At 42.7% G+C, this 12,011-nt stretch overlaps 1 protein-coding gene across 2 annotated transcripts in view; it reads right to left on the bottom strand.

Moving 5' to 3' along the window:
- The window catches only part of EPHB1 (EPH receptor B1), a 493,034-nt gene that overhangs the window by 31,004 nt on the left and 450,019 nt on the right, over positions 1–12,011 (bottom strand). For both annotated transcript variants that reach the window (XM_089509381.1, XM_089509382.1), the window contains exons 13-14: positions 7,721–7,870; positions 35–228 (exon numbers count right to left, since the gene is read on the bottom strand). In XM_089509381.1, the coding sequence (XP_089365507.1) occupies positions 35–228; positions 7,721–7,870 (344 nt within the window). The remainder of the gene's footprint in view (positions 1–34; positions 229–7,720; positions 7,871–12,011) is intronic.

Genomic DNA, 12,011 nt, shown 5'->3' with positions numbered 1-12,011 from the left:
TAAGTGTCACACGGCACAGCAGCTAGAAACTTACACAGTGGTGATGGTAGCCACAGTTTTGAGGCTTGCTGGATTTCGGATCATTTTGTCTAGGGTGTTAACTATTTCAGCAAAGCGTGGTCGGGTGTTGCGGTCTTTCTGCCAGCAATCTAACATAAGCTGATGGAGGGCAGCAGGACAGTCCATGGGAGGAGGGAGCCGGTAGTCTTGCTCAATTGCATTAATTACCTGCAAAAACAAATGTGTGTTTGATATGTTAAAGAGAGAAATATGAATATTGAGGATGGAAAACAATGTAGAAAGTAAACAATTTTTTATTCCTTTTCTTTTTCCAGGCAACATGGTATTTTGACTTAAAGATAAACTCCCAGGTCATTGCCTGGATGGGTACAAACTCTTTGGCCATACTCAACAGGAAGAGTTTTTATATTGATTCAGTTTTGGGTTGGTATCTGTTCCACTTCCTCTATGTACAATATGAGTTTTCTTTGAGTCTCTAAAAGGCAAAATGACTAATATGAGGCATAGGAGCTAATATTAACTTGTTGTTCCCATTCCTTCTCTGTTAGTCCTTTTCAATGGGGCCTTGGCCAATTCCATGCCTGAGGTCTAGGGTAAGTGCCCTTCTTGCTCCCACCCCCACCCCACTGGGCAACCCATGCTAAATCCAAAACAAAAGGAAGGAAGGAAAAGAGCATTTTTTAGTCAAAAGTGTGAAAGGAGGAGCAGAGCATGCACACACAAATTAACCACAGAAATATTTCTGAGACTCTCATATGTTCATATGTGAAATAGGTCTGGTATGTTTTATACTCCTTGATTTGGGCAATGATGTGTGGCATCAGACTTTTCTGCCCCAGCAGAAAAGGCTATCCAGATCTTCTTCTTCATGGCTCCTATTTGCCCTTAGAGGGAAGCTCCAAGCAGTACCAAGGAGGGCTGTTCTCTAGATGTAAACACTAGTTACAACTCCTATTCAGACTACAACAGAGAAAACAGTGGTTATGAGTGGGGGGACTGGCCTGGTGTTGCTTGGCTGCTACTATGTAATAAAGAAAATCCAGCTAAGGGCTTTGTTTTTAACAGTAAAACTTACTCTTTTGTGTTTAATTCAAAGAGATTGGCTACTGATATGGCAAGGGGGAGAGGGGACAGATTTACCTGTCATAGGAGGACAGAGCTTGCTTATGTGAAGCATTTTACTCATTTTCCTGGTGTCATATGCACTATGCTCTTGTAATGATGCTTCAGTAAGAATCTAGTTATATGTATTAAGCTGCTAAATCAGTGCTCCCCAAACATATTTGAGCTACTGCCCCTTTCCTGTTGGGTAGCAATCCTAGCGTGTCCCCTCCCCCCCCCCCCCCCGTGCATATTTTTTGATATTAGGTCTACTGTTCTCCATGTAGTATGCTGGCTACATGACCACAGATTCGTCTCTTACAATAGTGGTTCCCTTGGCTTAGTAACAGAGATGAGCACCTCCCCCTGCAGTTGGACATGACTTGACGATCTTATTGAGGGAAAACTTTACCTCTTCTACTGCAAATTCAAAACATGCAGTCTTCATGCTGCTCCCTTTGCACCCAATCACCTTGGGAGTAGCAGCCAAACAGCTGGCTGAGCAATACCCAAGAAGCTTCTTGCTTATGCCAGCCTTGCAGCTAAGGCTGGTGCAGGCAAGAGGCTTATTGGTTGCTGTTTGACTGGTTGTTCAGTTGCTGCTCCCTTTGCACCCTGTCATCCTGGGAGCAGCAACTGAGCAGCTAGCTGAGCAGTAACTGAGAAGCCTCTCACCTGTGCCAGCCTTGAGCAAAGGCCTCTTGGTTGCTGCTCTCAGGGTGACCAGGTGCAAGAGAGGAGGGATTCTCAATCCTTCATCTGGGCAGAAGAAGGCACAGCTAGTGTGTGTGTGTACGAGGTTTACAGAGGCCACATGCTCTGGATTGGAGACTGGTGTGAGCTGAAAAGGGAGAGATTTTAACTACAGGAGCCATTCCAAAATAATAACTGATAACCTTTCCAATAATTGATAAACTTTCCAATAATAACCAATAACCTTTCCAATAATCGAGAACTGATACTCCATCCCTAGATACATCATCACCATTATTATTTATTGTATTTATAACCCAATGTTTAGAAATGCTCTCAGAGCAGAAGACATGTCTTCCCCACGCAGCTTCAAGTGTCCACTCTCCATAAAAAAAAAATTGTTTCTTCTGCTACCTCTTCTCTCAGCCTGTCTGATGAAAGAAAGCAGGAGCAGCAGTCAAACTGCCAGCCAAGTCTCAGAAAAGCTCACAAAGCTTAAGGAGGGTCCCAAATTTAAAAGTTCCTTTTTGCCACCATTTCTCCCCCGTCACCATATATTCTAACTCTGTGCTCCAGTCTGTCTTTAAACTGTGCCACTCTGAACCACAGAAGCAATGCCCTGTGCCCAAAACTTGCAAGAGTTTCATAACTGCCACTACTAGTAAAAGATGCCAGTAAGGAAGAAAACTCACATGGGCAGGCAAAGGGTGGAAGACACCACTACACAAAATGAATGGCGAGGTTGTGTGGTGGTTTTAAGGGACCCTGAAAACAAGTTTCATGCAACCCTCATCCCTACCATGGCCCTAAAGACTGCTGGTTCCCCTTGTCTTTCCTGCACACCAGTACTTTTACTGAAGGCCCCCATGCCACCCCCTCTTTCCCTCACTGCCCTCTACTGCCCCCTTTCTACTTCACCACCCCCCTGGATCCTTCCACTGCCCCCAGGGGGTGTGCCACCCACTTTGGGAATCACTGTGCTAGATTGTTTGGGAAGTGGTAGACTCTGCTTTGAATTCAACCCATTGGAATTCTGAGCCATTTTTCCTACCCTTGGGCCAATTATGCACACCCCTGCAACTTCCTTTCTGAAACCGAGCTCCTTTTCAAGTGACAGCATTCAGCACACCAATACAATGAGTGTGGGAGTAAAGAAAGAGGCATTCCCTGTGCACAAGGAGTAACAGAAACACTCCTGGTTCTGAAAGAAGCAGGCCATTCAGAGGTTAATTTGACTTCAGATGCTTCAAGACAAAGGTAGTCCCTTCCCTGTTACAGCAGCTGCCACTCTCATTATCTCTGCCTATCAAGCTCTAGTGTAGGAGTTCATCAAGTCTCCATGCCCAGCTCATAAACCCTCTGAACATTTTCAAAGGCCTGCTGGATTCCTAGCGTCCAATTACCACCACACTGGCTGGCTTCAATTCTCAATTCTTCTCCCTTCCCTGCCTTTTTCATCTTAGAAACTCTTTCTTGCAGCAGAGGTTCAAGAGGTGAGGTTGGGGGGAGGGGGGAGAGAAACAACAGACTGAGGTTGGCACCTCATAGTTAGCATTTCCAAGCTCAATGTGGACTGTGGCTGGAACCAACTCTAACTGCTCTATCTGAATACTATCAGTAGCTAAAGCTGCAAGACCCTAATATGAATACATATTGTGTTCCAGGAACTAAGGAAAAATCATCCAATGGCATTATAATATACTGTTGGCTATGCCTGATAAATGTTCTTCTACATTTTAGCCAGGTATGAGAAAAGTGAAGCTCTCAGGCCACATACAGTCCCCCAAAGCTGTTTTTGTGGCCATCTATTTCTCCAGACTTTCCTTTTTGTACCCCCTCCCCCCAAAATAATTCCATACTCTAGAAGCCTCTACAACCAATACTTTGCCTGTTAGTAAAATTCCAGAGCTTCTCATGCATTGCTATACATTTTTAAAGTACCTGCTTTTCAAAACTATAAGTAGACTTCTAGCTGTTTCTCAGTTTTTACATATTTGTTTCTTGGTATTATTGGAAGCCCATGTAGCCTCCAAAAAGTCTCAGGGGCAAAAAATCAACCCCAGATTCATGCCACTACTCCAGAGCCTATTATAGATGTTCTGTGCAGCCAAATACATGAGAGTAGATGGTTCAGTTCTAAATAGAAAAAAGTGACCCAATAGCCTTAAGACTGCAAAATCATCACACACCCTTTTTGAAAGGTGAACTGAAAAATAATATGACACACATTTATAATGTACGTTGGCAAAGAACATAAAGGCCTGTTACACACGGGCTAAAAAGTACGTGCAGAGCGCGTACTAGGGTTAAGGCGGGGCGGTGCTTCTGCACCGCTCTAACCCTAGTGTGCGCTGTGCGCGCACAAAATGGTGGCACCCGTTCCGCACGGCCGCCACCATCAATACGTCACAACCACACCGCCTCCAAACGAGACGGCGCGGTTGTGACGTATTGGGGTCGCGGCAGGGCGCCTAGGGCGCCCTTTCCGCGACCCCGGAAGGAGCTCCGTTTCGGAGCTCCTTCCTGGTTTGGTCCGCTGGGTGCAGCCTTCAGATGGCTGCGCCCAGTGGACCAAAGGAGAAAGGGGCCAAACGGCCCCTTTCTCCTTCTCCCCGCCGCCGCGGGGTATCCTTGGGGCTTAAAGCCCCAAGGACATCCCTTTCCAGGCTGCGGGGAAGGGGCCTTTTGCCACTTCCCCGCAGCCTGGAAAGCGGCGGATCGGGGCCTCAGCGGCTGCCGCTCTGGCCACTGAGGCCTCGATCCGGCAGGGAAAGGTGCGCTTACAGGCCGCCCCAAAGGGGCGGTCTGTAACGCGCCAAAGTATCCTTCACCTCAGGGCTGGTCCTACCGTGGTTTTGGGGAGCTTTTCAGGCTATGTGGCCATGTTCTAGAAAATTTTCTTCCTGACATTTTGCCAGCATCTGTGGCTGGCATCTTCAGAGAATGCTTTGCCTGGAAAAAGTTGGGTGTATATATACTGTGTGAGCCTGGGAATGCAGGAGTGATTTGCATGTGTATCGTTTTGTGCTGATGGCAGGTCTCAGGCTGGGAGGCTAATGCAAAACAGGATTAATGTCTGCTAATTGGTGATCATTATCTGCTGGGAAAGCCCCTGACTCTGAATGATTTCCCATTTGCATTTGCTGAGTCCTTAATTTGTCTACCAGTCCTATTCCTCAGGACTGGTAGACAAATTTTGTTCACTTTAAAGGTTTCTTCTTTCCAGTTGAAATTATCCAGATCTTTGTGGATTTCAGTGGCTTCCCTGTGCATCCTGACATGGTAGTGGTTGGCATGGTCCAGAACTTCAGTGTTTTCAAACAGTATTTTATGTCCAGGATGGTTTGTGGCATGTTCTGCTACTGCTGATTTTTCTGGCTGGCCCAGTCTGCAGTGTCTCTTGTGTTCCTTGATTCTTGTTTGCACACTGCGTTTGGTGGTCCCTATGTAGACTTGTCCGCAGCTGCATGGTATGCGATAAACTCCTACGGCTGTGAGAGGGTCTTTCTTGTCCTTGGCTGTGCGAAGCATTTGCTGGATTTTCTTCGACAGTTTGTAAAACATTTGCAGGTTATGCTTCCTCACCACTTTAACTATTCTGTCTGTGACTCCTCTGATGTATGGTAAAAATACCTTCCCTTTGGGTGGCTGCTTGTCTTCACTTCTCTGGGTTTTCCTGGGCCTGGCAGCCCTTCTGCTGTCTGAGCTGGAATAACCATTAGCCTGTACAGCCTGGTCCAAGTGCTTCAGTTCATCTTCCAAGAAGTGGGGTTCACAGATGCATTTTGCTTGGTCTACCAGTGTTTTGATTGTGTTTCTTTTTTGTCCTGGGTGATGTTTGGAGTTCTTGTGCAGGTATCTGTCTATATGTGTGGATTTTCTGTATACTGTGTGACCCGAACATTGGTTCTGCCAGCCACAGATGCTGGCGAAATGTCAGGAAGAAAATTTTCTAGAACATGGCCACATAGCCCGAAAAACCCACAAAAAACCATGGATGCCGGCCATGAAAGCCTTCCACTTCACACTGGCCCTACAATTAAACAAAATCAGACAACTAGCCCAGGAGCACCTTCAGCCATGCCCTCTTTTGGGAAGACAGATCTGCCTTGTACAACATAGCCTGTCTAGCACATCTAAGATCCAATTTGCACTGCAGAAATAATGTAGTTTCACACCACGTTAACTGCCATGGCTCAATGCTATGGAATTCTGGGATTTGTAGTTTTGTGAGATATTTAGCCTTCTTTGTCAGAGATGCCACAACAAAGTACAAATTTCTTAGCATGGACAGTTAAAGTAGTGTCAGACTGTAGTGGTGTCACTAGGGTTGGTATAACCTGGTGTAATAACTCATGGTGTCACTGCCCTCCCTTTGACTTCCTCCTTCACTACACCATATGGAATCCTTAGTAATTTCTTTTTGTACTACTGTTACTCATAAATAGTAATTTCTGAATGTAATGACAATATTTGTGACATAAACAATTAGCAAAATTAAAATTACATCCTTAAATTATAATATCACATACACAGCCAAAATTTATTTATATACACATAGTCTCATGTGATTTAAGTTAAAATTTGGTAAGATGTGATTTTTTTTAAAAAAAAATATCAAAAGTAAACAATATTTAAAAATGGACAAATTAAAATTATTTTTTTAAAAAAACCCTACTGACTATCCTATTTCTTACCAATCAGCCTTGTCCCACTCACACCATCTCTTCAGAATTTTAATGGGACCTGGGTGAACTCCACAGCCCCTTTCTGCCCAAAAGCAGATGTCTGAGGAGCAGTGGTATCATCACCCCTTAGGCTGTCATCTGATACCATCTGCACCTCCCTAGTGATGGCACATCAAACTGCATTATTTTTGTAGTGCAGATCAGATCTAGGTTAGACTGCTGCCCTCAAGTTGCCAGTGTTGAAGGAAAATTAAATGGCCAGTCTGGTTCACTTCCAGCTTGTAAAGTGCAGGTGGCACCAATTTCTCCAATCTGTCTCAAGCCAGCCATGTTTCTTCTCTCCCATAACATGGGAATCTGGCGTTGGATGACAGAAGGTTGAAAACAGATCAAAGCAAGCATTGTTTTCCCCAAGTACCACCTACGTAACACAGGAGTGGGGAATTTGCACCCTTGCAGGTGAATAGCTATTGTTCTCACTTCCTGCCATGTTTAACCAGTTTAGATGGAATTGAAAAAAATTGGAATCCAACTAAATATAAGGGAAATAGATTCCTTAGCCTAGTTATAGCAGATTTGGGGAGCCTGTGGCCCTCTAGGTGTTGTTAGATTTAATCTCCCATCAACCCCATTCAGCATAGTTAAGGGTCAGTGAGGTTGCAGTCTAACAACATCAAGAGGTTCCTCACATATGATTTAAAGAATTCACTGACACAGGATGTGGCAAGGAAAAGTTAGACAAACTAATTAGAGATCTCTTCAGGATGAATCGAAGAGCTTAGAAAGGTTCTTTTTCGACTGCAACATACATAAACAGTACCTGTTTATAGCCAGCAAGTTTCTGAAAACAGATCCTGATGATATATTGTACAATAGGAGATTCTTACCTTTATAATCTTCTGGTAGACATTCTGGAAGCATTTGAACATGATGCTGAACTAGATGGGCCCACAATCTTTTTCAACAAACATGTTCTGTCTACTTAATAAGATCTTTTTCTATGAAAAGAGTACATTATATGCTAAAGGAAAAGTTACTCAGAGACTTTGAGTTTGTTAAAGTCCAAGTGGCAAAAGGGCTGGAAAACCATTAAATAATTCCTGTGATGGTGAACATGAACCTGACAAAGTGGCTTTATGAACATGAACCCTCTCTCCCTTCACAAAAAACACTAGAAGATGATTGCTTTTCTCTAATGTAAAGTTCATAAAACTCACATCTTGATTGGACATGTCCCAATAGGGCCTTTCACCAAATGACATCACTTCCCACATGACAATGCCATAACTCCATACATCACTGGCAGAGGTAAATTTTCGATATGCGATGGCCTCTGGGGCTGTCCACCGCACAGGAATCTTCCCACCCTGTTGGAGAAAGAAAGGCATGTGTTAACAGTGAGCTAGTGAATGCAATGATGCTTCCTTGTCTGCTATAAAACAGGTACATGACATTCTGTATTTACCACAACTTCTTAATATGCCCAAATGAACTCTCTTCATTCTCTATACTACTTTAGTCTGAACCTTCAAAAAGAAGGTAATTCACTTCTCAAATATGTTCGTGGGCAGGATACCTAATATTCAACTGAGAAGAAAACAGAACCATAAGAAAAGTTTGACCTCTTTTCCTCTTTCTTGGTACAGTGGAAGATTTTGAAATTTCATGTATACAGTGATTCAACATACTAAGATCCATAGTTTACAATAGAACTGTGCCAAAACTTGGGAAATTAATGAAGTCAGCCGACTCCAAATGATGAATTGTCAAGAGATGGATGTCCAGATCCCACATAAAACTTTGCACTTAATATGCACATTATTTTACACACACTTACGTTTAGCATAATATTTTGGGAAACTGTCATCTAAGGAACTCACTGTTCATGATGTGGTGGCTCCCATGTACATGGAAATGTGTGGACATTGTATTTGTCAAATGCATAGGTAACATTTTTTATGCTTACATACAACACAGTTCACATATGCAAATAAAACAGTGGGACTATATGAAGCAGGAGACTGCAAAGTCAATGACTCCTAGTTTCTTGAATCATACTATTTGTTGTCCTTTAGGACTATTAGTGTGTAGAAATATGGGCCATTCATCTTCAGTTTTATCTGTCAGAACTGGAAAGTGCAGAAACCCACAAAAGCTTTCAGAGTCATGGCCAAAGCCAAATATCTAGGGCCTTTTCTTCTTCTCCTTATTTCCACTGACTTTTCCATTATACTTATTGCACAAGGAATTTAGGGCTGGGATTTCAGTGACTCAGTGGCGGGATACATACCGCCATATAGTACGTCTTCTATACGTACTAGGGTTAGGAAGGGGCGGTGCTTCCGCACCCCCCTAACCCTAGTACGTATAGAATACGTACAAGATGGCGGCGCCCCTTCTACATGGGCGCCGCCATCTTTACGTACTGGACGCACAGCGTCCAGACGTGTCGCGCCGCTTCTGACGTAGCGAGCGCGCCCCTGGCGCCTCGCTACGTCGCAAACGCGACCGTAAAAGAAGCTCCATTTTGGAGCTTCTTTTTTCGGTCCGCGCGGGAGTCGGGCCGTCTGAAGGCTCCGGCTCCCCCGCGGACCTACTGGCGGCGGCGGCAGACCGCCGCAAAGCGGCGGTCTGTACCCCGCCAGTATTACAGTTTGTTTTATATCACTGCTTTTAAGATAGCGATGGAGAGAAATACACTGAAATCCCATTTTAATGTAAATTTACCTAATTTGCATTTCACAGAGCAATATGCAAATGAAATAAATTATTTTGATATTAACATGTCCTTGAATATCATGATGCAGCTCTCCACACTGACTATAGTATACTAATAAATAGATTAATAAAAATAATGCACATAAATGTATTATATTTGGTGAAATGCATTACAATGGTTATTTGTGTATTTTTCAATAATGTTTCACATTTTGGGATCTTTTTGCAAAAATGTCCTTTCTGCAAAACCACTGTGGGTAACTGGTGTAAAACAAATGTTTTTTAAAAGCAAAAACATTAGTTTTGTACAAAATTAGTTTGATAGACAAAACATGAAAGGTGGTGTTGGTGGGAAGGAGGGACAGAAAATGTACTGATCTTTCCCCTCTCACTCAAAGTAGTAGTAGCAGCTGACTTTTCCCCCTCTTGCTGGGCTGTTTTGAGGAGTTGATATACCCTGTCTCATCAAGGATGAGAAACATTGAAAGTAAGCTTTATTTCTTTAGTAGATAATACAATTGTCTTGTTCCTGCACATATACATACCTTGATGCGGAAGACACATATAACTCCTGCAAGGGGTATCGGCGGTGAGAAAATTAGCATTCTGACATTTGTTCCAGCTGTGATAGTTAAACATCAACAGTAGCTAAACTAACAAAATATCATTCCCATGAATGCCAATGAACATGCAAGTGTTTTTGAAAGGACAGTGTGTTTCCTACAGAGAATATATAGGTGCTCTCACACTTCCTAGGCCCAAAAGCAGACGTCAAAGGCTGGTAGCAGCAGCTGTTTCCCTGCACCTCTTTGCATATCAAGTAGAAATGATGTCTTTGGGGTTTTATCCTGAGTGACACTGCCTCACCCTTGGCTGTTTTGTATTGTGAAGCACGCAAACTTCCTTTGCTTCAGGCCGCTTCCCCTAAGAAGGATGGCAAGCGAAAGACAAGGAAGTGGGACTGCTCTTGACACAGAGATGACAGCTCATCATCAGACGCTGAGCACACCAAATGAGGAGCAACAAGTATTTTGGCCACTAATGCTCAAATTATAAAATTCATGTGCTAGGAGACAGCTAATGTGGGCATCCCTTCAGAGCATGACTGCAAAATAGATCTCTGAATAAGCTCAACTGATCATGCTTACTATATTATATATGGAATTAGATTCAATGCCAGGATGATAAGGACCCTATTAAAATACAAGAAACTGAGAATGTACTTGAGATGCCATAATGGTTTCTACAGCAATGGAGAAAAATTCTATAGGAATTTTATGAAGCCTGTTCCCCTGGTAGAAATATGGATTCCTACCAGCTTGGTTGGATTCACACAGATGAAACAATTTCAGTTTCCCTGTGCTAAGTGTACTAGTCCAAAAGCTGTTATCAGCAATGATATTGTTGATACTCATTTCAATATAATTGAGCATGCATCCTAGGCAACTAGACACACAAAGGAATGAAAGAGTTAGGAACTTTGAAGGCTGCCTTATGCTGGTTCAAACCTTTGCAATACTGTATTTCCATATTTGACAGGCATCAGTTCTTCAGTATTTCAGACAGGACTCTTTCCCTTTTCTATCTGGTCAGCTCTGGTATTCCTTGGTGATTTTCCATCCAAGTACCAATCAGACCCAATCCTCATTGAATTCAGATAAAACTGAGTGTGTTGGGGATACTGCATGCATAACAGGTTTGGGGAAGAAAGTGCAGGCTTGAGCAGATCTAGCAGGGGCAAGGGAAAAGGAGAGAGTCTACAAGTCTTTAAAAGTGCTTGAACATTTGCTGTACCCAGGCATTACAACTATCAGGTGGCTAAGTAGCTTTGGGGATTACATTTCCCAAAATTTCTCATCCACCGGCTCATACTGGTATGGGGATTGCCAGATTTAAAGTCTGAAGAAGTAACATTTTCCAAGTTGTGGGATAGCCAAGTATCTGTTGTTGTTTTTTGCTGGATTACCTCATATTTTAAGGGATAGCCAGGAATATATCAGGTGTCCATAAGTGGGTCTTGCACATACAGAGGATAAGACAAGATGGGTCGTTGTTGTGAGTTTTTGTTGTTACTGCTCCCCTTTAGCCAGTCTTTCTTTAGATTTCCCCCACCACTCCCTTCTCTATCTTTTTCTCTCACTTCCAAACTAAGAAGAAAACTCGTGATGTGAGTTCTGCTACAGATAGAAATCTCTATTCATTTTGTTCTCACACACAAGAATGAAAATAATCGAATATTTGCCTGTTGGGGAAAAAAATCATGATACTTCCCTCCCATACTTTCAATTATTTGTCACCTTTCAATGGGAGAATGGCAAAATTTTCACTTTTGCAAAACGTAACTTTTTGTGCAAAGAAAATCCATTTTGTGAAACTTCAACTCATTTCACTAAGAATGTATTTTAAACTAAAAGTCCTGAAATATGAAAAACAAATGAAAATGAAATTGCCATCTTATTTGATTTTTCATTGAAATTTCCAAAGCACTGAAAATGTACAAAACCTCTCATAACATGTCCAGAAGAGCTGAGACATCCTTTCTTGTTAACCAAGCAGCAGCAAACATTTGTTACATCTGTAGTTCCTGCTGCTTAATTTCCAATAGCAGGGGAAATGGCAATATAGCCCAAAATTGCATTTCTGTTATTTGAACAAGCAGGAGAGGAGAATGTCTATGTGTATAGTTGATGTTATAGAAAACTGTTAATTGTATATATTAGAGAAAGAGGAAGGGAAATTGTTGAGATATTGGCAGTCAGGAAGTAAGGGGAAAGCATGCTACAAATAAAT

This window comes from Sceloporus occidentalis, unplaced genomic scaffold, assembly GCF_023333645.1.
Source record: "Sceloporus occidentalis isolate IW3139 unplaced genomic scaffold, rSceOcc1.0.p SCAF_2, whole genome shotgun sequence".
NCBI lineage: Eukaryota > Metazoa > Chordata > Lepidosauria > Squamata > Phrynosomatidae > Sceloporus > Sceloporus occidentalis.
The sequence above is the reverse complement of the archived record's forward strand: the minus strand, read 5'-3'. Positions and strand labels throughout refer to the sequence as shown.